We start from the raw sequence: 26058 nt of genomic DNA on the forward strand, positions 1-26058 counted from the left end.
CACACGGAAAACTCGTGAGATTTTGATTTTTGAACAGCTGCAAAAAGTAGAGAGATGGCTTACAAAGCCATAGACCATGGGAAGTTTTGAGAAACTAATTAACAATTATTTTCCATAACACAGAAACGAACGTTCCTGTTTAATTAAATAGAAAAGAATTCAGCCCAGTTATCCAAACATTAACTCTTTAATAACGTTCATGGACGCCGCAATATCGCATCTTGCTTGCCACTAAACTATACCAGCAAACCCGGTTGGTTAGTTGTTTCCGGCGTTTGTTTGTTCCCGTGATCGTACGAGAACACGCCGCCTGAACTCCATGAACTAAGGACGAATCACTTTCCAATAGAGGGCGCCAGAACATTTGTCCAGCTGCCAAGTGATTCACCGTATATTTTGTTTGAACGTGTAGTAGGGTCTTCTGGCAGTCGCACATTTTTGGGTGATATTTCATTGTTTGTCGACAATACAGTCACCCTGGGTTGCAGCTGTAGTACAAACAGATACTTTGCCTCACACTTCAAGTGGAGATGTTTGATTCGGATATTTCAGGTTACCATGTTTCAAGCATCAGCAACTGCACGCTAAAAATACGATACTGGAAAGACCTATTGCATGCAACACTATCGCCTATAATCCAACATGGCCAGCCGACAGCAGCCGCTTTTGCCCCTCTCTCAGAGGTACGTCAACGGGGTCCCCGTCCCCGAAAAACGGTTCAGTTTACGGACTTCAGAGAGGTATTTTGTCTACTTGATTGTGTTAGTATTCATCAGCCTTTGCTACAGCGCCTTATTTCTGCTGCCGGAACTGCGGACTCGTACCACTTACGTGGATGCACCGGAAAAGATGTTCCAACACAGTATTGACTTGCCGGGCGGTAATAAAGGGGGCGTAGTTGGGCACAATCCCTTGGACAAAACGGGGGAGGATATACACGGCTCGGAGGACAAAAGGAAATTTAGGTTACAGCTGCAACTAGATGAAACTTTACAGCGTGCTAAGAACGCTTTAAACGATGGCGTGGCCCAGATAGGTCTCCCTGGTGTTGTCCTAAATGATCAAAATAAAAAGGACGGGGTAGGGGAAGATGCTAAATCAGGGGAGAAGTTACCTGTGGGTGGGGCCAAAGAGGATCAAAAGGATGTGAAGAAGGAGGTGGATGAAGATAAACAGAAGTTCTTGGAGAAGCAGAAAGAGGATGAAGCCAAACGGAGAGAGGAGCAAAAGCAGGCAGATCTGAAGAAGGCTGGGGTGAATTTTGAAGGCAGCAACCTGCCAGACGGTGAGCCCGACGACGAGGAGACCAGGAAACGGAGGAATGCAGTGCGAGAGGTTTGTATGCCAGGAAACGATTGTCTTGTTATGCCCTATCAGGCTATGGCAACTTGGCATCATTGGGCCAAACAAAATTACAGTTGTATGATTCCAACTAATCCGTGGAACTCGGACTGCAGGAATTGCCTTTTTGAACATTTGGACATGGTCAGGTAATAGGAGAGACCAGTACCTTCCACAGGCTTTTGCTTCCTTGAATTCATTTCACTCAAAAAGTGTCGTACCCCAAATCAAAATTCTCCAAATTCACCTCCAAAATGGTCCTTAAACTGTCTAAAGCTCTTGGCTTAGGATTAAGTGAGGATCAGATATTCCAATGATGGTGGTAACGTTTACTCACTATGGGAAGAAAAGAAATATTTCCCCTTCAAATCGGAAATGCTCTTGTTGTCGAGCTCGAAGCTGCCATCTTCTTCATACAGCGATTTAATCTGTATGTTTAATAATGTCCTACAGGCAATGTCACTGCGCGCCGGCCCAGCGGACCATTCACAAAAAGTGTGCCATGTCAGCACATGTGCACCAACGACTGATTCCTGAGCGCCGCAATGTTTGATAGCTATGACTGCATCGAAACTGTAAACCGAACTCTTCGGCACTCAGGAATCTTGTTGGCGCGCATGTGCCGACACGTTATGCCTTTTGAGAAGAATGAATTAATGGAAGCAAAATATGGAAGGTACACGTACATGTACTTGGACTCTACTATTGCCGGACCATGTCCAAATGTGAAAAAAGGCAATTCACAGAGTCCAAGTTACTCGGACTAGATTCCAACGTAGTCTGAGTGCTGTAGTTGGGTAGGCCAAAAGCATAATTTACTTGGACAAATTCGAATAGTGACTATGCATTTTGTCAACCACGGGTCAATTGTGCCTGGTACCCGATGCATAGAATACATTCTGGTTACCAGGCACAAGTCAGGCAGCGTTTTGCAAATGATCCCTGATCAAACTTGGCCCTACGTAGTTCAAGAGGTGTCATAAGGATGGGACTGTCAAAATTTGGCATTGATACCATGCTGTACAGTCACGTAAAAACAATTGATTACACCTGCTACATTAATTTACACCTTTTGAAGCCTACATTACAAGTACATACATGAATGAAGCTCTCTGTGAATTTACATCCATGGGTGCAGGATTTGGCATCCTAAAGATATTTGATAGAAAAAAATTGAGCCCATACAATTTACAAATTGGTCACAGTTTTCACGAATTGACAAAAGGTTCACCAGACATACCAGAGAGTATAACCTAGGTTTTGAGAAAATTGCATTTGAAGTTGATCTCTTTCTCAAACCCTTATTTTCCAAGTATTTAGTATTTCTTTGACTTAACTAATGCTACTCCATAGAAGAGGGGATTTTAAAATGAATATAAAAAAAAAGTGGTATATCAGCCATCAAAAAGTAATACTTGAGCATGTCCTAAAGAGTCAAGGTTACTGATGTGTAGCAGGGAAAATACATGTACCAACAGCATTTACAGTACCACTGAATGTCAGCTGCCCGGGCTAAGCTCTCACTTTGTGGTCTTTGTCACAAAATAACCTGGACTTTGTCAAAAGGAGAGTTATTGTGGAGGCCTTCTTGGGACGGGAAATCCAATGTTTTCAGTTCGTTTGTTCTGCAGGAAACCGATCCTTGAATAGTCGCGTTTCCTTTTCAGACGGACGGTTTTTGCACTGTGCAAAGAAACTATTGGGTAATAAAATAAAGTAATATTGGAAATCTCCCTCACTGCCCTGGCCTGTCGCTGATGGATCAATAATTCATCAGTATCATTTCGCTGCATTGATTTGTACCTACGCAAACATTTTAAAATGTACACAAAGCCACAGATATTTTGAAAGATGAGTGTGTACCGTACCATGCACACGTACATGTACACGTAGGCCTACTGTGCTTCTTTCTGTACAAGTACGGTACAACTGTACGTTGTACATGCACATTGTTCCGGTACATGAAAGAAGTCAATATGGAAATGAGAAATGCAAGCAAATTGTTTTCATAATATGTAAATTTGGAATAAAATCATGTCTGCTATGCCTTAATTATATTGAAGTTGTTTGGGTGGCTTGAATTTCAATCAAATTGACTGCGCATACTGTACACAAAGAAGTCTGCATTGCAAAGTGGGACTATTTCAATGATTGAAATGAAGTGAAGGTAAAAATCGACAGGTTTGTTTGTCTCAGTCTGTGGGTACTTTTTCAAAGGAGAAATGGGATACAATTTTGATGACTTGAAAACAGACCGGAAAGCTTTCTTGAAGAGTTGCCATGACCTTCCACGTCCTTAAAAGCAGTTAAAAGCAGTAACTTCAAGTCTGCAACATTTTGGTGTTTATGCTGATGAAAATGTCCACACGCTCAATTCATGAACCAGAGCCTGACGCCATCCAGTGCAAAACAGTAGTATCTCCGCTCTGTGTACAAACATGTATCACACTTTTCTACATTTTATTTGGAATTACTGGTAAGTTCCAGGTTTTGCCTGTTTATCTTGTGCATCAGCTTGTTTGAGCAATAGTAATGGCCCGTATTTCTTCAAATCTTTGTAAAGGTAATTTTGAAAGGTGATTTGTGCACCTTGTGCTTTTTTCAACAGGTAATGCCTTTGTGACAAAAGCAAAATACGTTTAGCGCCCCCTGAAAAGTGTTGATGTGTTAGGAAAAGATTTTCTGAAAATTGAAAAAATGCCATCTTGTCACAAGTTCAGCTGAATATCCATCGCATGCTCTCTTTAAATCAGATGAGGCCACTGAATTTTTAATGCAGATCTGAACACATTTTTTCCCCCACTAAACTGCTAAAGATCGCAGCCAGCACTGCGAGTATATTTGGCATTTGATGGTAATGGCAATTGAGAGCTGTAACCTTGAACCTTAGTACTGGTCCTCAAACTTAGCTAAAATTGGAGGCATATCAGTGCAGTCATGATGTAGTGTGAGCCTGTATCACACACCTGCTGTTGCTTACAGACTGTACAGTACATGTATCCAATGCACATCGGGCCCGATGTCCTAAATTTGTGTGTCCAAAGTCCGGTGGCATTTTGGCTTCTGCACTGTTTTTGAGCATTTACTGATAATCTGCACAAATTTCTTTTTTCCTTCGGTTAGGTTTCATCTTCTACATGTACATGTACATGGATCTGTAAGTCAGCACCGTTGTATAAAGTCCAGCTGGTGATCTCCCTTCCTCTGATGTAAAAGGAAGAAAAGGAAATAGAGGAGAATTATGGTCCATAATTACCACGTGTAAATATCGGAATGAAACCGGGCCAATTGTAAACATGTGTACATGTATGTAGTGCTTTAGGTAAAGTTTAAAAAGGTTCAATTGATCGTCTGCGCCCATGGTCTTTTTTTAAATTTTGACTTTTTTTTTCTCACTTGGAAAAGGGATCAATTTTTCATGCATATGGGGCACTTTAATAAAACATGGAGACATTTTTAGCACACACCGGTACATTTATGTGCGTGTATTTTGACTCTACTTAATGGTAGGATAATTAAAAAGCTGGTCGTCATTTTGAACTGAAAAGTTGACTGTCATTTTGAATTTAAATGCCAGTACTAAGCCAAGTTAGTGGCCATCTTAATTTTAAAAAAAATTAAAAGTAAAAAAACTAAAAAGACCCTCATCTTCATTTTGAAACACCTGCACGATCAACAGATTTTTGTGTTTACTTGGCCTTAAGCTGCAAATAGTTTTTGTTTCACTTTTGGATCTAGATTGAAACCATGTACATGCAACAAGCCATTTGCGAGTTAAATTTGATTAAAATCTGGTTCACTGAGTTATCTGATGGCACATAAACATAACGATTTGAATTCCCCAGACTAAAGACACTGTTGCTATACCTCGTGATTCGGGGCAAGCTTTTACTCAGTGACTATGATCTCTGGAATGGACTGGTTCCTTTGTGCTGTTCCTATCCATTGAGAACAGTGTATTGTTGCAAGGCATCTCTTATGTAACTAAACAAAAGCTTGCCCCGAATCACGAGGTACATGTATAGCAACAGTGGTTTTAGAATGGAGAATTCAAGTTGTTATGTTCACGTGAATTTAAAGAACTCAGTGTACCAGATTTTGGTCAAAGTTAACTCGCAAAAGGCTTATTCTGAAGCTGCTCACAACCATTCCAACACTCTGCAGTCAAAAATTGATTGTGAAGTTGCTTTGGGCGCTGACAAATGCTGTTATATACATTTTGCTGATATTACATGTAGCTCCTGTTCCACATCACCAGCTTCAGGTGGGAGCAATGGCTGACAATCGCTGATTGCCATAGTATCTTTACTGAAGCGGCAACTCATTTTGGAATGTACCGGCGTGGTACAAGCCTTTGATGGATGCAAATTCAAATAGCGATTACATACATGTATGATACAGAATGCAAAATTAACCAATTTTCATGAACAACTTAACAAGGATCTACTCCGGTATCTTTAAGGCCAACCATCCTGAGTGTGATTAGTCAAGTAGATGAACTTTATTTGCCATCTGTGTGTGTCCATGTGGGTATTTCCTTTATTCTCGCATATCAAAAGATCTGTATTTGTGTGAAGTGCAGTTTTCCATTGGACCCAGACTCCCTCGCCAGTGCTGAAATTTCAACCAGATGTCTTCTATAGGCCTACATGTAAAATGCTTCAAGTTGCGACAGATGAGTTCCAGTACACCTTGGAAATTCCCCCTTTTTAATTCCCAACACGTACATGTACAGTACCAGTATTCCATGAAGTTCTTGTGGGGTGCCAGTGAAGTACTCCACAATTTCCTTTGCTGCATCTTATTGTGCTCGTACGGTTCCACAAGGCACTTGAAACACGCGCATTGAATGTGCATTGCCGACCCTTCAGTCGTTGGTCAAGTTGTTGGATCACACTTTTTGTGTTTACCTGACGAAATGTCTCAACCCAGACTCAAAGCTGGCATGCATGCAGTATTCCTCTGGGTGGAGAATTCCACAGAATATTTTTAACACCCTCATCCATATGTCATTGCCGGCCAAACATATTGCAGTTGTACACTCATGGTGGCCATCAAAAATGAATGGGTCCCTTGAGACATACTCGTAATTGACGCTCATGCAGGCGTGGGCTATGTGGTAGAAATTAAATCGAGGGCTTGGCAAATGGACTTTAACGGCACGCAAAGTACATACGTGTACAAACTGGGAGAAAAAGACAAATTGCACCTGCGCTTGTAATAGTGGCTAATGTACCGGTACATGGGCGTGTATGCATACATTATGTCAACTGTTTTCCCATCTGAGACTAATGTTAGTACATTTGGACCGGTCCAGTGTCACTTGTTTGTTCCTGACCCTGTCAACGTTCCTGTTTGGTTGTGATTGAACTACATGTACATGTACAAGTTTGGAATGGTTGGAGCTTGGGTTGTAAAACCTGATTTCCAGACAGAAAAATGATGTTTGCTTTTGATACATTACCTGAACTTATGCAGATGAACTGGCCCACACTGTTTGAAAAAGCACGGTTTTCACAGTTGAATTAAAAAATCACAGAAAAACTATGAAAGTGCCGGTACCTTACAAAACTGTACTACCTGTACGTGTGCATGCAATGACCTGTTCTAGTGGCATAGGACTGGACAATTGTAGAGAATCACTTTATAATTTTAAAAAACCTGACATTTGATTTTGGCAGGTTTTAAAAGAAAACAAGATTATTTGTGTGGGTCCCCAACTATTATCATGATTATGTTGGTGTTTTACCCCAGCAGAACCCCCGGAGGTGCACCCCTTACCCATGTCTGTTCAAAATTCCAAAATGGGTCATCCAAAAGTTTCAATTTGTGGAGCCAAAAATGGTTTGACTCATGTCTGTGTGCATTCAGGAGCGAGTGCCACGATGTAGATTTTAACGTTGCGATGCTATATTGTGGCATTCCTTTGCCGCAGTACTCAGCGCACTGAGGAATCGTTGCTCCCATTGCAGAGAACTTTAACCCTGACATATCCGTCAAAATTTTTGTTGGAAAGTTAATATGATCGACGAAGGTAGAGCTTCAGCATTGTTATGTTGTGGTACACGTACGTGGGACTTGATTGGTCCTCAAAAGTTCAGTTCAGACACATGGCAGAGAAAGTAAAGCACGCCATAGAGGACGCCAAGAAGGTTTCCTGCACAGTGGAGGCATGCGGAGGATTCTGTAAGGTTCTCAGCAATCTTGCCTTGGATATACCGTACAGTAGGTTTACTGGTACATGTACTTGTCGACCCTTTTTTCCAATGTCTAATGCTGTTGTGATTTTATAGTGCACTTGTTTCCAGAGCAAAGTCAAACCAGATAGGCACTTTTTGTTAGATTTGTGGTTCAGTTCCATCCTCTATTGGGCCGGTTTGGTAATTCCAACTGCACATGCTCTAAACTTAGTGCATCTTAGGTTATTTGAAAACAGGAAGAGTGCCCGCGAGGCCAGCCTTAGAATGTGACCTTTCGGCCTGACTCACAAGCACTGAATATATTTAAGAATATCGACAAGAATGTAAGATTGAATCAGTGCTCTGAAATATATGATTGCCGAGCTTTCGGTAACTGAGTACCTTCTTCAGGGTGAGCAGATTCAGTTCTGAAGAAGGTACTCAGTTACCGAAAGCTCAGCAATCATATATTTCAGAGCACTGATTTAATCTTATATTCTTGCCGATATTCTGACCACGGTGCTACGCAGCCCTTCCATATTTCTCTGAATATGTTTAAGCTGGCTAAACATCAGGTGCTTTGTTCTCAAACGGCCTTTATCTTTTGTAAAACCGATCTGACTTGCCAAGGTGATCCTTCTTCCTTCACAGATGATGCTGCATGCCTGGAACGGCTATGAGAAGTACGCTTGGGGGGCCAACGAGCTAAAGCCCATCTCCCACACGGGCCACTCAGCAAGCATCTTCGGCCGCTCCTCGGTCGGCGCAACCATCATAGATGGCATGGACACCCTCTACATCATGGGCCTCAAGGATAAATTCCTCAAGGCCCGGACGTACGTCGCCCATGATTTCCATTTCACGGCTGTAAGTTACAAAGGAATGGTGCCTTACGTTATTGTATCACTGTTAGTACCATAGGCATGCTTGCAGAGTCTAAGGCCGCGTCTGAATCAGATGGATGCGGCTTAAAATTATACACGAGTCTATGGTTGCAGCCACGGCCACCTTCCATAGAGTCATGTGCGATTTCAAGCCGTGGCCAAGTGATTTGGATGTGGCTGAAATCTGCATAGCAAATTTGGAAGCTCAGCAAAAAAAGGGCGGGGAAACAGTTGCAGACCATACTCATCACATACAACTTTGGCTGGTAACCTGTTTTTGCTCGGGTGACATTTTCTATGCCAAGCAGATTTCTGAAATTGGAGGCTTCATCCTGTTACCCCCCAGAATTTTGGGTATGTTCACTTCGTGTCAACAGGTGCTCTTTGTAATGCATTCCATGCTCAGAACTTATAATTGATGATCAGCATGACTTTCTGTTAATGAACGTGGAATTTTAGCCAGAGGATGTAACTGATATCAATGATGAGAGACAAAGGATTCATGCTGACAAGAAGTCATCACGAGTATGATTAATAATGGTAACAACAGCTGTGTGACATGAATACGTACATTTTGCATGAACATGTTATGAGTTCTGTACATATTTAGCATACATGCACCGGTACGTGTAGGCACAGCATGCAGATTAACCTCATTTGTTTGAAATTAAGAGATTTTATGATTTCTGCCTGAATCTCTGAAACGTCAGCTACTGTTATGGTAGCTGTACAGCAGAAAAGAAACATCAATACTCATCAATTACGTTCATGTAAGCTAAAAAAGGCAAGTCTTTACTTTATGCTTAAACACATTTCAATTAATGCTACACTGTAGATATTGGCAGGTAACAAACGTGTTTCATAGATCTGCCCCCCATGCTATGTCATCATTGTACAAAGGTGTGGTTGTTGGCGCATATGAAATGTCCACAATGAGCATACATGTATTAGAGGATCCATGAAATGATTGTTTCTTAGAATCACTTTTTGTGTATCATCTCTGTACTCTTCTTCCACGCATGAAGACTGTTTGGCATCTTTTTTTGTGTTACTCGAACTGAAAAGTGCACTTTTTAAACATTCAAAATTGACCAAGCATTTCTGGACAAGTGAGGGCGCTATAGATTGCTTTGATGTAAATCCAGGAAGACATTGATCAGTTTGTATGTTTTTATGTTCAAACTGTGAACTCCAAATTTGCTATCTGAAAACATTTCTGTGGAAAGATTGCTTGCTGGCTTATTGTCATATACTTATACAATGATAAATTGCCTAAGGAAATGAAATCTACGATAGCAGTGCACAAATAGGTTCAACATTGAGATTCAGTGCCCTGTAGGGCATCATAGTTTTGCTCATGAATATGCAAATGCGGATTAGCATAAAACCCCCAAAGCTCCAAAATACAGGTTAAAATTGTGAAACAAAATATCAAATAAGATTAACTGAAACCCAAAGGTACATGTACAATTTCAAGGATTTTTGTGAAATATTCTATTTCACGGTCCCTTTAAGCATGTTAAACAGCAAAGGCCATTCCGCCCTACTGATAATGTACAGTAAGGGTCCATCATTTCAGGGGAAATTGGTAATTACCATGGTGATGTCCTTTAGAAGGCTGTTCTGGAGCTTCAATACCATTTGATAGTGCTGGTAGCAATTACGCTGTACATCCATGGCCGCAGCTCAACGCTTCATTGGTCTTCTTTTGTTTTTTCAGTGATAACGTCTGGTTGAAATTTCTGCCGATACATGTACAATGTACTTTCAGGGTGCTTAATTGCAAAGTACATGTACCTGGTACAGTATATGTCCTGTGTTTTCCATGTTCCACTTATATTCTTGGAGCGCGAGATCTACCGTAATAGTCCGCATTGCATACACACCTTTGTTTGGTCCTGGAACAAAAGAGGTCTACACACAGTGCAGGTCATTCAGTAAATCGGGGGACCAATTTTTTTTTATGTCCTTGTCACATTTGATGTAGTTTGTATGAGATAAGTTTAAGACACGTCTTTTAATTTCCAAGAGCGAATAAGTAATGCAAATTACCTGCCAAATAAAGACATTGGACAGGATATAGTTGAGGTTGGGGCACAATTTGTGATGGTGGCCATTGTTACGTGGATTCTGTAAAACTGAACAGCTGTTTTCCTGAATGTGGATTCCAAGTTATACATCTTGCAAGGCTGAATACAGAGGTGTGTGTAGGGTTTTTAGTAAAATGTATAAAAACATTTCCTATTTCTTGGTTGCTTTAAACACGTCAGGTGTACCGATAGCACGAACACCAAAAAATGTCCCTGCTTTTGGACCCCACATTCATGGAATAACCCATGTGAGAAGACCCTTTTGTTGACTTGTTCGGGTCCGCACAAGTATTTTCCATCTCTGAAAAAGACAGCCAACCAAATTTTTACAGGAATTTTTGTGTTTGTAGAACGAAGAGGAGTATTCGATGAAGTCATGTTAAAAAAATTTCATGTTGAAATTTTAGACCAGTGTGACTTGGTGTTTGCTTTGACGTTGAAGGTATTGTTTATCTTTTTTTTTTTACTTTTGTTTCAGACGACTGACCTGTCGGTGTTTGAGGTCAACATCAGATTCATTGGAGGTTTGCTGTCTGCCTATGCACTGACAGGAGACGAGGTACGTATGTACATGTATGTCATGTATGTCTTTGGTGGAGCATTGTTACCATGGTTACAATCTATAACCCCTTGACACAGCAACATAAAATAAGAGTTTGTTCTCTTCACTGACATCAGTTTTAACAACAGTTTTACTTTCTTGGGGATTCCATTTAAAGTAAAAATGTCCTCACACAAATTGTTGGTAGAATGCGGACGTGTACCAGTTTCATGGGTTATTTCTGCTCTCTGCCCAGTACTAGAAGTTGTACATTATGCCACGTGTACATGTCTATTGAACACTGTAGAGACATTTACTGGATTTAAAGCTGCTAAATGTTTATCATGGGTTCGATCGAGGTGTTCTTTTAAAACATATTTTCAAATAGCACAATCCAGCAACCCCCGGTGCTGTTTACTAGAAACCCTGCTGCTTTTAAGGTTCCATGAGGTGGCAGTTGCCCCATGTTGCCCTTGATTTGATAAGCTGTGGTGGTGTCTGTAACGTCAGCCTTGTGAGGTCAGTGCCTCCTAGTGTGATTTGAGTGCATCCTGGCCTTAAGCCTAAAAAAAGATCAAGAGAGTACAGGGGAGGAGGTTATACATGTGGTACATTGTGCCCAGATTTAGAGCACTTGGACAAACATGTCAGTCCAAGGCATCCAAGCATTTTGGAAAGTGACATTTGGAGTCCAAGTGTTAGGTCTTTGGGTCAGGTCTTCACTTGCTTCAGGGGGACAATTTCTTTTTGTTTGGCAGATGACCGGTAGGACCGAGCTGTGGGGATGTTTCTCTGTTCCCATAACGTTTTCGGTCCCCAGAAAAATAGGTGAAATATCGTGTGTTTGCCCCCACATCTACGGAACAAGAATACGCACACCTGTGTATGTTTGTTTTATATTCCCATCATGCCAGGCATCCAAACGCTCAAACTCTCACTCACGATACTCGGGCAACGCAATCATATTACATACATTGTAGCCTTGAGTGTTGCTTTACCACCGTACCCACATACATGCATTTCAGTTTACTCGCTGGGGACAAGGAAAATATGTACCGGGTATGACAGCATTGTCGGCCGCTTGCACGTTGATTAATTCAACACATGTTCCAGCAACAAAGACAAGCAATTTATCACTGGATACCTGTTTTGTTCATTTTTCTCTGGCAGTTATGACAAATGGAAGTCACCCCCCCCCACTTCAGAACTGCACAGTTAATGGTATTCCTATAAAAGGAAGCCATACAGAACACACCATCTGATTATGAAGTGATTATTGTTTGAGAGGTTGGCTTGTGTGGATGTTGCCCATTAAAAATGAAACAAGAACCTTGAACCCTCTTTTTCCCCAAAGAAGAAGTTCCTTGAAATTAACACAGTTTTCCAGCGTATCAGTCACGGAAATGTTAATATAATAATACTATTAATTTGCATTCGCCAAAATGCCCTATTCCCAAATGTGCTTCAAAGCACTGTACAATGAAAAATAAGGATATGCATACCCTGTGTCTGTCAAGCAGAGGATTCATTTAAGATAACAAGATACCTCAGAATAGATCAGGAAAAACTTTCCCGGATTAGCAAATTTCCTTGTTTTTTCTGTTTCTCTCGTGTGCAATTACAAATTGAAAAAGTCTTAAGCACTTTGGAATTTCCTGTTTTGTACCAAATCCTCCGTCGCATGCCTGGTATATGCACATGGTGTATGTAGATGTTCACTGGAACCTCGCTAGAATTGCAAAAATATCTCAAAACATCACTCCCCCCCCTCCCATTCAGTTCTAGAACTTCACCTTGAATCCCTGTCATGGACTTAATGATTTTTAACATGTCTGCGCTCTGTTCGATTTTCAAAAGTCTCTCCCAGACCTTTGTCCGATGGAACTGAAACTGCAAATTGACTAAATGTCACAGGGCCTATTGACATTTTCGGCTGATCCGTTGTTTGAATTGTCGTGAATATGAATAGCTCGTTGATGCTATTCCTAGATATACTGGTATATTGCTGGCTGTGATTTATAATTTTCAGAGAATTTGAATTAAGCAGGGTGGAGATTGGCAGATGAAATCCTTGTTTAAACCTCCTCAATTACAATTGCACATATGGATCTACCAAAGTACACATGTACTTCAGTTATTTCCCGTAAATTAGTAGCCTTTTGGAAAACGGTGCTGTGGCAGATTAAATGTTGTGTGTTGGAACCAGGTGCCCCCATCACCGGATCATTGATGTTAAGAACCGTTCCAAATTATGAGACCAGGTATCCATCACCAGCTTCAGTTGTTTGTTTTTATCCTTTTCTCGTCCTCTCCCTTCGGCAGATTTTCAAGGAGAAAGCCAAGGAGATTGCCGACAAGCTGCTCCCAGCATTCAACACCCCGACTGGCATACCATATGGACTGGTTAATATCAAGAGGTATGTTAAATTTGTCGTCATGAAGCATACCCAGGGTGATAAATATTTTGGAGAAATATGGAAGGGCTCTGTAGCACTGTGATCAGAATATCGACAAGAATATAATATCAAGCACTGATCTGATATATATTTTGGGTCGGTATGTCATCAATTGATGTGTCTGTCCCACCAACGTTGGGGTTGACCTGGTTTAGAGATACGAGGTATCACTTTGCTACCTTTCTCTGAAATGGAGTTGTGTTCATATTACAATAATTGGGCTTGTATGTTGCATGTTTACTGTACATGTACATCTCATGAGCTACTCGCGCACATGTACATGTATACACAATGGGCAATCATGCATGCAGCGGTTTCAAGCTTTGTTTATGTACATGTACATAGTTTGACATTTGCGTATACAGCTCACATACATTACACTGGATAGACTCATACTACGATGTATTCATGGACAGGTTTAAACAGTCACATACATGTGCAAACATGGCATACAATAGTGTGGACCTCCGCACAAAAGAGGTCCACAATTTTTGTAGAGTTGGAAGACGTTGCGTGGACTCGCACATGTCCACACCGTGTTTGACCTCTCTGAAGAACAGCTTCAGAGGCATTTGGGGGTACCCGTTAGCAGTAGTTTGCTTGAATTTGCTTAACCACTTAAGAATAGTAATGTCCACACTGCCTTTTGGTATGCGAAACAGGTGTGGGTGTACGCACTCCCATGCGAAACTTACGTGTGTTTGCTAACAAATTAACAAATGGAAAGAGCAGTGCCTAATTTTGTTTTATACATGTAAAACTTTAAAAGCTGAAATATAAATCATGGATACATCTCCGTGACATGCACCAGTACATGTTTTGCAAATACATGTTTTGCAAAGCTTACATTTAGGTTGGGTCTGTGGTAAATTCATTGCCTTTTATTTGTAGTGCACCTACATTTGCATACATTGCATGTTCTGTTGCAATATTTATCAAGTATTTGCATGTTCTGGTGCAATGTTTATCAAGTCAAGCTGCAACTTCGATGCGATGTACCGGAGGGGTTATCGTCAAAGTTCTGTCCAGTACAGCTTGTCTGTATGACAAACTGCACATGTTGAAGGGAATAATGCAGACGTGATCGAGAGCCACACACTGACCAAAAGTAACATCCTTTTCGGTGTTGTGTAAAATGTAACTCTGCTCGCCAACGGGCTCAAGTATTTACAGGAAAAACTCGTACGCGGTAGATTTCCTACTGTTTGAGAAGCAGATGCTGTTTTGCCACAGATGTTTGCCTAGAGATATTTTTTTTTCACACTTCCCAGGGTTAAATGCATCAACATGTACCAAAATCTCTCTCTAGAGACCAATGTTTGAAGCACAGGGATGTCATGGTAAATATATCCTTAAACATAAATGCAAATCCGTCAAAAAAACACAAAACCTCAGGGACTTGGATTCTGTGTTTGTCCGTTCAAGGCAAAATTTGAACCACCAGTTTTCAAAATGTTGACAAAAGGCCTTGGATCCAGTCTTTGAAGAAAGCGTCATCAATTTTTCACAAAAGCAATTTGCAGTTTATTTGATCAGTGGGCGGGCCTGTCAGTTGAGTCGTGCCTGGCCATTCATTTTTAATGCCACGTTCCCTGCCTGCCTGTCCGGTATCGCGAAAGTCTGAAGAGCCCGCGAGCTGCAAGTCCCATCTGGGGTTGTCCCCTGCCCTGCATCTTAAAAGGATCTCATGATTTCGATCGAGGATTGTGTTGCCTGCTTCATGTTGGAAGAAGAAGCATCTCAGGTTTTACAGTAATGGAGAAACTCTCTTAAAGCTCGGCAGAACCATACTGTAAACAGAATCTCGTGATCCAGAAAAAGTACGGTGCTGCGATGAACGGCATTCACCGGATCCGTGTACATGTACATGGCACACACTGGCAACCTAGGAGAATTTTTCAAGGCAAAATGCTGCATGTCATTAAGCACTACATTCTGCATGTATTGATTTTGCCTGTTGTTCTACATCACACTGACTATACCAGATGGTCTTTGTATCAAACATGTGCAACATTTGAGCAGTTTCATATGTGTTTGAAGCTGATTGCAGAGCTTTCATGTTGGAATTTGCCTCTGAACTTCTTTGTGTGGTGTTTTTTGTGTGATTTTTTTTTTAATCCCTGATGCAAGGAGGGCGCCATGTGTCCTTGAAAGGGTTAAAATGAACATGGCACACTGCAATAGGATCACCCTTTTGTATACATGTTGTCAAAACACGAAAGTTGATGTCGACAACAAATAAATTGAATCATCAACTTGTACATAGACATGCACTGTGAGGTTTCAGCTGGGTTTGGGAAGCGACAAAAAACGTTCTATCACACTTCCTTGTTTGTAGGCACAAGTTTTGCCTATGCTACAGTGTCCCCTGCTCCCCTGTAATATGATTGAATGGCCACGACCACATGAGTGACTTTGAGATTGTCACACTTTCCAGAAACATGACCATTCAAGACCTGTGGAATTTCTGAAGTGATAACTGATGTCTGAAATGCAGCTCCAGGGTACAAGGGACGAATTAGCCAGTCAACTTGGTTGTAGCCGAGGCAACTGACATTTTCCTCCATTTTGCTATTTAATGCCCCTCCTTTTTTGTTCCGTGTGGTCTTTTATAGTGGGAGTGGCCGAAACTGGGGCTGGGCCTCGGGAGGCAGTTCCATCATTGCCGAATTCGGAAGTCTGCACCTGGAGTTTGTCTACCTCTCTGAGATAACGGGGAACCCAGTGTACAGTCAGAAGGTTGGTTGTGGGAAGAATTTGTTGAGATTGTGACAGACCCTTTCCAAATTTGGTGTCCACCTGAAATACATTGTAGAGCTTATTTCAGCTAATTAATGCCATCCAAGCATGTCAAATCTGCAGTGTACAGTTGTTGGCAGTGGTGTGACTAGAGTAAAATTCTAAGGGGGGGTGGGCACATACTTTTCAAGGGGACACTGAAAGCAAATGAACTGTGACTTTCACAGAAATTTAAAGGGGGAAGGTATACAGATTTCCCCTGGGGGGATGGGGGATGTGTGGTCCATAGGAGGTTTGTGGGTGGTTTCAAAGTGAGGGGCACAGACTTCCTCTGGGGCAAAGGGGTAAGGTATACAAATGGTCAGTGGGTGGTTTCTAGTTGATTTGACACTTCAAAGATTGGGGGACACAGACTTCTGCTAATGGGCAAGGGGATATGGAGTCCACAGGAGGTTAGTGGGTGGTTTCAAAGTGAGGGGCACAGACTTCCTCTTGGGCAAAGGGGTGAGGTATACAAATGGTCAGTGGGTGGTTTCTAGTTAATTTGACACTTCAAAGATTGGGGGACACAGACTTCTGCTAATGGGCAAGGGGATATGGAGTCCACAGGAGGTTAGTGGATGGTTTCAAAGTGAGGGGCACAGACTTCCTCTGGGGCAAAGGGGTAAGGTATACAAATGGTCAGTGGGTGGTTTCTAGTTAATTTGACACTTCAAAGATTGGGGGACACTGACTTCTGCTAATGGGCAAGGGGATATGGAGTCCACAGGAGGTTAGTGGATGGTTTCAAAGTGAGGGGCACAGACTTCCTCTGGGGCAAAGGGGTAAGGTATACAAATGGTCAGTGGGTGGTTTCTAGTTGATTTGACACTTCAAAGATTGGGGGACACAGACTTCTGCTAATGGGCAAGGGGGATATGAGGTCCACAGGAGGTTAGTGGGTGGTTTCATGAGGAGGGGCACAGACTTCCTCCGGGGCAAAGGGTAAGGTATACAAATGGTCAGTGGGTGGTTTCTAGTTGATTTGACACTTCAAAGATTGGGGGACACAGACTTCTGCTAATGGGCAAGGGGGATATGAGGTACACAGGTGGTTAGTGGATGGTTTCTAGTTGATGTCCCGACGTGATCAGTTGATAAGGGGTTCCAGTGGCATTGGTGGCATAAGGTGAATACCAGATCCAAGATGGTGTGACGAGGAACAACGTTATTCCTTCTATGTATCCCAGGGGAGTGGGTTGGATGTTCTTCAGGAGGACAATTCTTGAGAACATTTACATGTATGTTACCCAGCACCTGACGCTATTTTTGTGTTCCTTCTGTGTACAGGTTAACAAAGTCAGGGAGGTCCTTGATTCCATGAGCAAGCCTGACGGCCTCTACCCGAACTATCTCAACCCCAAAACAGGCAAATGGGGACAGCGTAAGTGCCCACATAGCACATTACTGCCCACGGTCACCATCCAATTCATCCATCCTTTTCTTGGTTTGAACCCAGTTTATGAACTGAGCAAGTTAATTTGTACCTTTTGTGAGCAAATCTGATTCCTGGTTCTGTAAACGCCGTCGCTGCCTGTGATGACGAAGTGTGGTGAACACTTCCTTTGTATCGACTCCATTTCAGAACATGTTTCCCTGGGTGCGCTTGGTGACAGTTTTTACGAGTATCTACTGAAGTCTTACATCCAGTCTGGCAAGAAGGACGAGAAGGCCAAGAAGATGTACTTTGACGCGATTGCGGTAAGCTCAAGCCGCAACCAAACTATTTGGCTCAGGTTCCAAAATAACCTCAGAGCCCATGGGAAGTGGGCCAAGCCACTACTTGGCGCCTTCCCATAGGCACGTGCATCATTTCCAGCCGCAGCCAAGTAAATTGGATGAACATGTGTGATAGTGGGATTGTCCAATAACCTTTTCCATCAGTTTCACTGGGGAATGCTGACTTCTCCTTTGCCAAACATACAGTGCTGTCTTGGCCTTTCCCTACAGCCTGATCCATTAAGCCCCACCCACTGCGCCCTCACGTGGGCACCTAGTGCCTGCCCTCTCCTCCAGTCCCCGGTGCAGATAATTTGACTCCACTAATATTGACTCGCTGGCCTCTTGTTGTCCATCTTAATCCTTCCCCCACCCCACCCCCCCCCTTTTCTCGTAGGCTATTGAGAGAAAAATGAAACAGACCTCGCCGGGCGGAAGGACGTTCATCGGGGAGTGGCGGGCCAATCGCGTGGAGAAGAAGATGGACCACCTGTCCTGCTTCTCTGGGGGGATGTTTGGGCTGGGCGCCCAGTATTCAGACCGGAAGGACCATTACCTGGAGCTGGGCGGCCAGATAACGGAAACCTGTCACCAGGCCTACGACAACACAGGTAGGTATCCGTATCCGGGTGTTGTTTTTTTTCTTTTTTGGGACTTTTGAAAACTCAGCTCGTTCAATAAACCCCTGTACCAGTGACACACACTTTGTTTACGGGTGTGCTTTCTTATGGTGCTCAGTTGAACATGGGCCCCTGCTAGCTCCGTAGGAAAGTGTACATTGAAACAAAGTGTGGCATCATCGTACATGACCGTGTTTGCCCCTAGGATTCAAACCGGTTGTTTTTATGCAGGTCTAGTTCCTCTTTTATCAAAGCTTAGGTCAAAATTTTACGGTAGTTTCACTGGTTCAAAAACAGTGACCATGATGATGCATTCTACCAGGAGATGTAAGATAGGGGTCATTCCATGAGGTTGGGGCACAATTTGTGACGGCGATCTTGTTACATCGGCAACTGTTACCACCTGTCATGACCTGTAGAGTAGGTCATTTACTCTGTAAACATAACACACACCTCTGTATTCAGCCTTGCAAGATGTATAACAATGTCAATTTGGAATCCACATGCAGGGAAATAGCGGTTCATTTTTACAGAACCCACGTAGAACAGCCATTTTTAGTTACTTGCTCAGTTAGTTAGTTTTAGTGATTATCTTTTAAATGTTTTTACTCATTCAAGCTGAGACCAATTCTGTCAAATTTTTTTATTTACAAATAGCGATAAATCAATCAATCATCATGAGACTCATTTAGCAAGTTTGGCGCAAACTATGTTTCGACCAGTCATCAGTTGCCTTTTAACAATGCGCATGTGCAATTAAGTTACGCTCAAATGTCCCCAGTTGGTCAGTTTTTGAAATCTCATTGTTAATACTCAAATTTCACCGTTGGCTTTGATTCTCGCAGCATACATGGTCATTGAAATTTCGTAAATTTTTTTCATGTGAATATTCCCTCCTTGATGATAAATGAAATTCGTTGTTGATAACCAGTGATGCAACCATGCCCTGGGGCCTGGTCCCAAATGGTTGACCAGATGGTCAAACCGTCCTTCGTTTGGGGAGTGTTAGTTGAACTGTAGTCGTCACATGAACTTGCCCATTGAATAAACTTCCTGAGTTTTTCTCAGGAGTGTTCTCAAGTTGTTTGATCTTGTGCTGGGAACACTCTGTATGACAGCATGGCTCAGTGTACATTTCTGAGTTTCACCATCAGCCTTGTTCATAGCACCGCATATGTAACCCAGCACTAATTTAAAGTTGCTTGGGCATATCTCTGGAATCGGATCAAACCCAACGACCTTGACTGAACTCATTCACTAAGCTCTCAACTTTTTCCACCGATCGTTTGCAGCGACCAAATTAGGCCCCGAGGCTTTCCGGTTTGAGGGTCGCTCGGAGGCCGTGGCCATGCGACAGAATGAGAAATACTACATCCTGAGGCCTGAGACGATAGAGTCCTACTTCGTGATGTGGAGGCTGACACACGAGCAGAAGTACCGGGAGTGGGGCTGGGAGGCAGCGGAGGTGAGAGTCAGCTTTCTGATTAGACAGGCCAAATCAGTGTTTTGATTGGACAGGCCAGATCAGCATTTTAATTGGACATGCCAAATCAGTGTTTTGATTGGACAGGCCAAATCAGCATTTTAATTGGACATGCCAAAGCAGTGTTTTGATTGGACAGGCCAAATCAGCATTTTAATTGGACATGCCAAAGCAGTGTTTTGATTGGACAGGCCAAATCAGCATTTTAATTGGACATGCCAAAGCAGTGTTTTGATTGGACAGACCAAATCAGCATTTTGATTGGACAGGCCAAAACCACCCTAGTGGTCCAATCCACTTCGCTTTGTCTCCTTGAATTAAACATTCAATCTGTCAATTCATGAAATTATTCTCACCACTGTGCTCATAAGCAATGATTGCTCAGATAATTTTTTTCAAATTCCCTTCAGGCTTTGAACAAGCACTGCCGCGTGGACAGCGGTTTTTCCGGCATACGGGACGTATATGCAACCAAAGTCAGTCATGACGACGTTCAGCAAAGCTTCTTCCTCGCTGAGACGCTCAAGTATCTCTACCTGCTATTTTCAAACGACGACCTCCTACCCTTGGACCAGTGGGTGTTGAACACTGAGGCACATCCGCTACCAGTGCTGAAAAGCTGGAAGCCTTGAGGCCTTCTGTGTTGATTTGATTTTTTTTGTTGATCGCAATCCCCTTGTTTAAAAACTGGCTTTGCTTACATATGTCATTTTTTATCAGAGTCCTTGCAACATCGTCAGAAATGTGTGTAACACAAGCCACTGCCAATTCTCTCAGCGTAGCAACATCCTGGAACCATTGTGGGTTTTTTCTTCCAAGTTCCCAGTGGAGTTATGGTGAAGTCTTGAAATCAGCTGCCAGAAGTACCGTTCATATTTTGCCTCATTGTTCAGCAGTGTGATTTTTTTGTCATTCAGGGATACTTAAGATTACATTTTTGGTGTGTAAAATCATCATTGCTTCTACAAAGTGATACACGGCTGACATCAGTGCTTGAATGTCTTTGTTAAGACAAAGAGACGTCAATGCTGGCTTAAGCTGCGTGGTATTTTGTGAAAACGGTGACGAAACCTACCCTGCTTGTGGAGTAAATAATTCTTTTTAATCCCTTGACGCCAGGAGACTGCCACTGGTATAGCCGCGGCTCAATGGGAGGATTAGTGCATATCACACATACATTCTATTCATGCACCTGCGGTTTCAATATGGGCCAGCTGCTGGCTCGGGCTCTGCAATCTGTGCACGCCGCAGTCCAGCAGTCACAGTCAAAAACGTCCCGGCGTTAAGGGATCAAGAGGTAATTTTGGGGTTGGGGAGAAGTTATATGTTATATTTGGAGTTTTGGCCCTCACTGACCTACATTTCTAAGCATTGTATACTCAGTGTTATTTGGCGGCTGCACCCACTGCTGATGTGACTCGAATCAGCCAGCTGCCCCCAGCAATGTCGATGGTCAAGTGGTAAGACATCTGCACTACTAAGCCAGAGACTGTGGGTCCGAGTCCCACCAAATTAAGGTTGTGACAATTGTTCACAAGTCTTTGGACAGCACTGAAGATATATATGTCAGTATATCAATACATGTCATTGAAGGGCCAAACGCTCCATTTAGAATTTCAAGTTGGAACCATGTTCATGCTTTGCCATGGTAATGTAAAAATGGGGGGGAAGGGAATGTTTACCTTTTCCGTACCTGTCCTCTTCGTTTTTTGTTTTGTTTTTCACTATAAGTGATCACGAAGTAAACCTGTTGTTTTGATTAGGAGTCTTATTCTGGTATTGTGCAACAGTTGGGGTAAAATTTCCTTTTTTTTTTTGTACAGTGAAATGTCTTGAATCGGCAGGGAGAGTTTAATTTTAGTCATTGAATCGCCGCAAATATTGGATTTTTTAAAAATTAAATCATCAGTTGTGTGGTATTTCATCACATTCAGTTTTCAGACCACGGCTTCTCTTGTCTGGTTTTAAAAATCACGCAAATGCTAAATCACAGTGACGTGACTTGAAGTAAAGATGTGAACCCTTTTTAGACACATAACTTGTTGAACTTTTTTTTTAGTTCGTTGGTGTTACTCTCTTCACTCCTGTACTTAAAACTTTGTGGAGGTGGTGAGATGTAAACTTACTCGGTATCTTACTCATTTAAACTCGTTCTCCATTTCAGACTTAGTGCAGTCATCACATGGGCTTAAGACATCACTCAAAATCCTGCCCAGTTAAATGAAACAATTAGATATTTGCTTCTGTAAAGACAGAAACTGTGCGCAGTGATCTTTGTAGACGAGGCATGTTTTTGTGTTAATCTCCTAACATTCAACAAGTGGACACAAGACAGAAAATTTTGAGTTGCCTGGAGTGCTCTGTTTCTCTACGCCATTGCACACCTTTGATGAATTGAGGATTGACCCCCTCACCCTCATGCATTTACATGAGTCGTGAAATCCTTTGGAATGTCCGCTTACGGGATGGTCAATTATCCTGTTGTACAAATGTAAACTAGTATGACCCGACTGTAACAGTTTCCAACCGTTATAAAGTGTTTTCTGTTAACAAACTCTATGTTGCCATTTGCATTGACAAAAAGTGTAGATCTGAAATACATTTTACCAGTTAGATCCAACCAGTAGTCTGTAAATTTTATTGAAGTAACATTTTTGGAGATTTTGTTGAGTGGAACACCTGCATATCTGCCAAGATTGTTGCATTTAAATTCATAATCATTTTTCATTTTGTTCTTTAATTTTTTCCTTAGTGCACAACCAATGTACCGGTACTTAGTCTTGGCTTCAAGCATTTCTATACATGTATATACACCATTAGTAGGTTAATACAAATCATAACCACACTGCCAAAGCACGCTTGAGTGCAGTTGGTTTGCACTGGTTTCAGTCTTGAGAAGAGGCCACAGTTGTGTACACATTCTGATATTTTTTTGTTCTGTGATCAAGTACAGTGCGCAATGAGTCTTGCACTGGGTTTTATTTCCAGGATTTTCCCTTGGAATATATTTTTACTCTTCCCATTACCCACGCATGATCCAGCACAGCCTGTGTAATGATTGACTCACTGGCTTTCTGCGGAAAGTCTCTGTCCCTCAATGTGCAGCACATAACGTGTCCTTGGCCATGATTTTGTGCCAATTCTAATGAAAGTGATTTGCGTCGCGCATCACATGCACACACAAAACCAGCTAACACATCCCACATCCTTTACAGGCTCTCTTAAGTTCACACCAACATTTTCTTGCGAGGACTTGGTAGAGGGACCAAGCATTTTGAAAATGTAGATTTTGTTCTTGACACGTGAGCAGAATAAGCAATTTTTGCGGCTCGGTGCTACATGCTTTGAGATGTATTATCTTCATTCCATCCGTGTGACTCAGCCACATTGGGCCATTTTTTGTGATCAGTCATTCAGGTTTCATGTACTTTTCAAAGAAACCTGAAATTTACCTGATGCCTTTTGACTTGCAAAGTTTCTTTCTTGGGTATTGAAATGACTTACTTGTTAGGAATAGACCCCTGTACTGATGATGCCACACTGTGAGCGTGTTTTCCTACGGTGTTCAGTGGACTGTGGCCCTCCACCCCAGCTCCATGGGCCATAGGAAAGTGCACATGTAAACAAAGTGTGGTGTCATCAGTGCATAGGCCCTTTATGGCATGGTTAGAGAGTCTGGTGTTGAAATCTTTTTTTATGGGCTCTTAAAGGCTTTAACTTTGTAAAGAAACTGTTCCACGTGATCTGTCCAATGACTGCTAAATAGCTATAACTATTCATTTGCATATTAGCAGACAATTTGGCATCAAAGTGGTTCAGGAAATTGTTTTTTTTTAACTGTGCTAAAAGGCAATAATTTCATAATGTTCTGTACATTTGAGTGAAGTAAAAACACACAAAATTTAGCATTATAAAATTAGAATTATTTTTCAGAAATTAGACTCATACAAATAATATTGATCCCCCACCTTGTAACAAAAAACCCTCATTTGCAAAAAACCTTTGTGTTCATTAATTTCTTTGTGCAAACATAATTAAATGACTTTGTTTGGTGATAGGCTGCACTTTGGTAACTTTCTCTCCCCTTTCCCCATATTTCCTTGCTTCCTGCTCTTGGCTGTGAAGATTAAAAAGATTCATGGAGGTCAAAGTTTGGTTACAGTTGAATTTACCTACAATTTTCATGTTCTGTCAGCTAAGCAAAAAGTCTTGAATCACCTCTGTGCTTTTCATTCTTCTGTCATTCGTTTTTAAACGTCATATTATTTTCATTTTGGCTTAATGATTTTAATTTTTGCAAGTAAGTTTCAGTTTTATGTCTTGACCAGCCTCAATTGAAGTACTGTAGGTGTTCTGATAGATATGACTTTAGTCACGAGGAATTTGGTGTCATCAAGTGATATTTTTTGCCGTTTTGCTGTTTATATGTTTTATCTGAATTTCAGTTAACGTGATTGTTTTGCGTAAATGTGATTATACCAAAAAAAATGAAACAGCCAGCAATGCCGTGAATTCCATCTTCCCTGGTTATGCATAATGCATATGCTCATGATAAAGTAATGTGCTACATTTAAATGATAACACATATACATAAAAATAGCGCTCTTTTTGCTGAAACAATACATTTTAGTACAATAAAAGTGTAAAATTTAAATCATAAATTTGTGTGTTTTGTTAAATTGGAATAAAAATGTACATTTGAAGTATATGGGTAAAGCTGGTATAGATATTTTAACTGTATTGTAATAAAAAATGTTGAAACCGGCGGGGCATTGTGTGACTGAATGTGTGTCTTTTAAACGATGTTAATTGGCGTGGAAAAGTGCTTATGAAAGAAGTTCACCTGAAAATACTTTCTTTTTACATTTTCTACAGGCCAGAAGAGGGCATTTGAATATTTTATGAGGTCACCGGTCACATTTTTTAACAATATCTCTGCGGAGACTAACTCTGCTTAAAACAAATTCATCTTTAACTAATTGCAAATAATGGCATCTCCGGTTTCTGCTGAAAGCAAAGGTCAGTTGATTTATGCACACGACAGAAATGCTAACCTAAATTTAAGTTGTAACTTACTGCAGGAAATCAAGATGGGGTATCTCATGATTGATTTTAAATGGTTTTTGGCAGAGTTAAAATGTTGAACTTTAATTGCCTGTAATCCCACACCTGATAACGTCATCTTGACGTTAATCTTGTAGGATAATGGGGGATATACCCCCTCCCCACTTTTTGAAGTCACTGACTTTATGCGCACCTGGCTTTTGCCCAAAGATCGTATAGTGCCGCGTGGCGGCGCAAGATTGCGAACTTCACCGTGAATACACGTAAAACGTTGTAATCGCACAGGCGCCATTTAAGCAAGCGATACGCCTGCGCAATGCCCATTAATGCAAAGGTACGTGCAGGCGCCGCAACAGGAACGTGCACCTAGTGAGCTTGCGTCGAAGCATTACCGTAAACTGCGCAGGCGTATCGCTTGCTCAAATGGCGCTTATGATAATTACACCGTTTGGGTAGAGTTATCCATCTTGCGTCTTCGGCGCAAAACGATCTTTGCTTTTGCCCCCGCACTCTGGCCCCCGGCAAGTGGGACCTTCAACCCTGTGCCCTGTCACGCTATGAACAAGGATGACTTTTCAGAATATGTGACTAGAAATCCCACCCATCAACCTTGGGACCAGGGTTAATGCTCAATGCATTGTATCATGTGGAAAATTGTCCACAAAATTACTTGACAAAGAAAAAAAACATGATTGGGCTGGGCCCAATTAAAATAATTTGTCACAAAGACTTATTTTCCTTCCTCCGTGATAATATGCACATGTTAAAATGAACACTAGCCACGTAGCCGTTTTTTTTTGTTAACAACGATTAAAAAAAAAACTTTTATATTATTAACGCAATCGGCACGTGCCGTGACCAATTCTACCCTTTGTGCTTTCCGCCAACGCATTGTTGATTGGT

General features: G+C 41.7%; 1 protein-coding gene across 1 annotated transcript; it reads left to right on the plus strand.

Annotated features, from left to right (window-relative positions):
• Window positions 1–538: 538 nt before the first annotated feature.
• On the plus strand, window positions 539–24863 carry LOC110988207 (mannosyl-oligosaccharide 1,2-alpha-mannosidase IA-like). Its single transcript, XM_022251525.2, has 10 exons — window positions 539–1335; window positions 8172–8387; window positions 10973–11053; window positions 13358–13452; window positions 16107–16230; window positions 17560–17653; window positions 17855–17970; window positions 18386–18599; window positions 19901–20073; window positions 20502–24863. Exons 1-10 carry the CDS (start codon window positions 643–645, stop codon window positions 20721–20723), a joined length of 2028 nt encoding a protein of 675 aa, XP_022107217.2. The 5' UTR covers window positions 539–642; the 3' UTR covers window positions 20724–24863.
• Window positions 24864–26058: the final 1195 nt, after the last annotated feature.

The sequence above is a fragment of the Acanthaster planci genome, linkage group LG15 (assembly GCF_054643075.1).
Source record: "Acanthaster planci isolate LZ-2023a linkage group LG15, COTS_SCS, whole genome shotgun sequence".
NCBI classification, from domain to species: Eukaryota; Metazoa; Echinodermata; class Asteroidea; order Valvatida; family Acanthasteridae; genus Acanthaster; species Acanthaster planci.

Bases quoted from the DNA above. Each gene is read 5' to 3' on its own strand.
- LOC110988207 (XM_022251525.2), top strand. From the start codon at position 643: ATGGCCAGCCGACAGCAGCCGCTTTTGCCCCTCTCTCAGAGGTACGTC. The intron at 11,054-13,357 runs GTACGTATGTAC...TCCCTTCGGCAG, and splicing joins ATGCACTGACAGGAGACGAG to ATTTTCAAGGAGAAAGCCAA. The intron at 16,231-17,559 runs GTTGGTTGTGGG...TTCTGTGTACAG, and splicing joins ACCCAGTGTACAGTCAGAAG to GTTAACAAAGTCAGGGAGGT.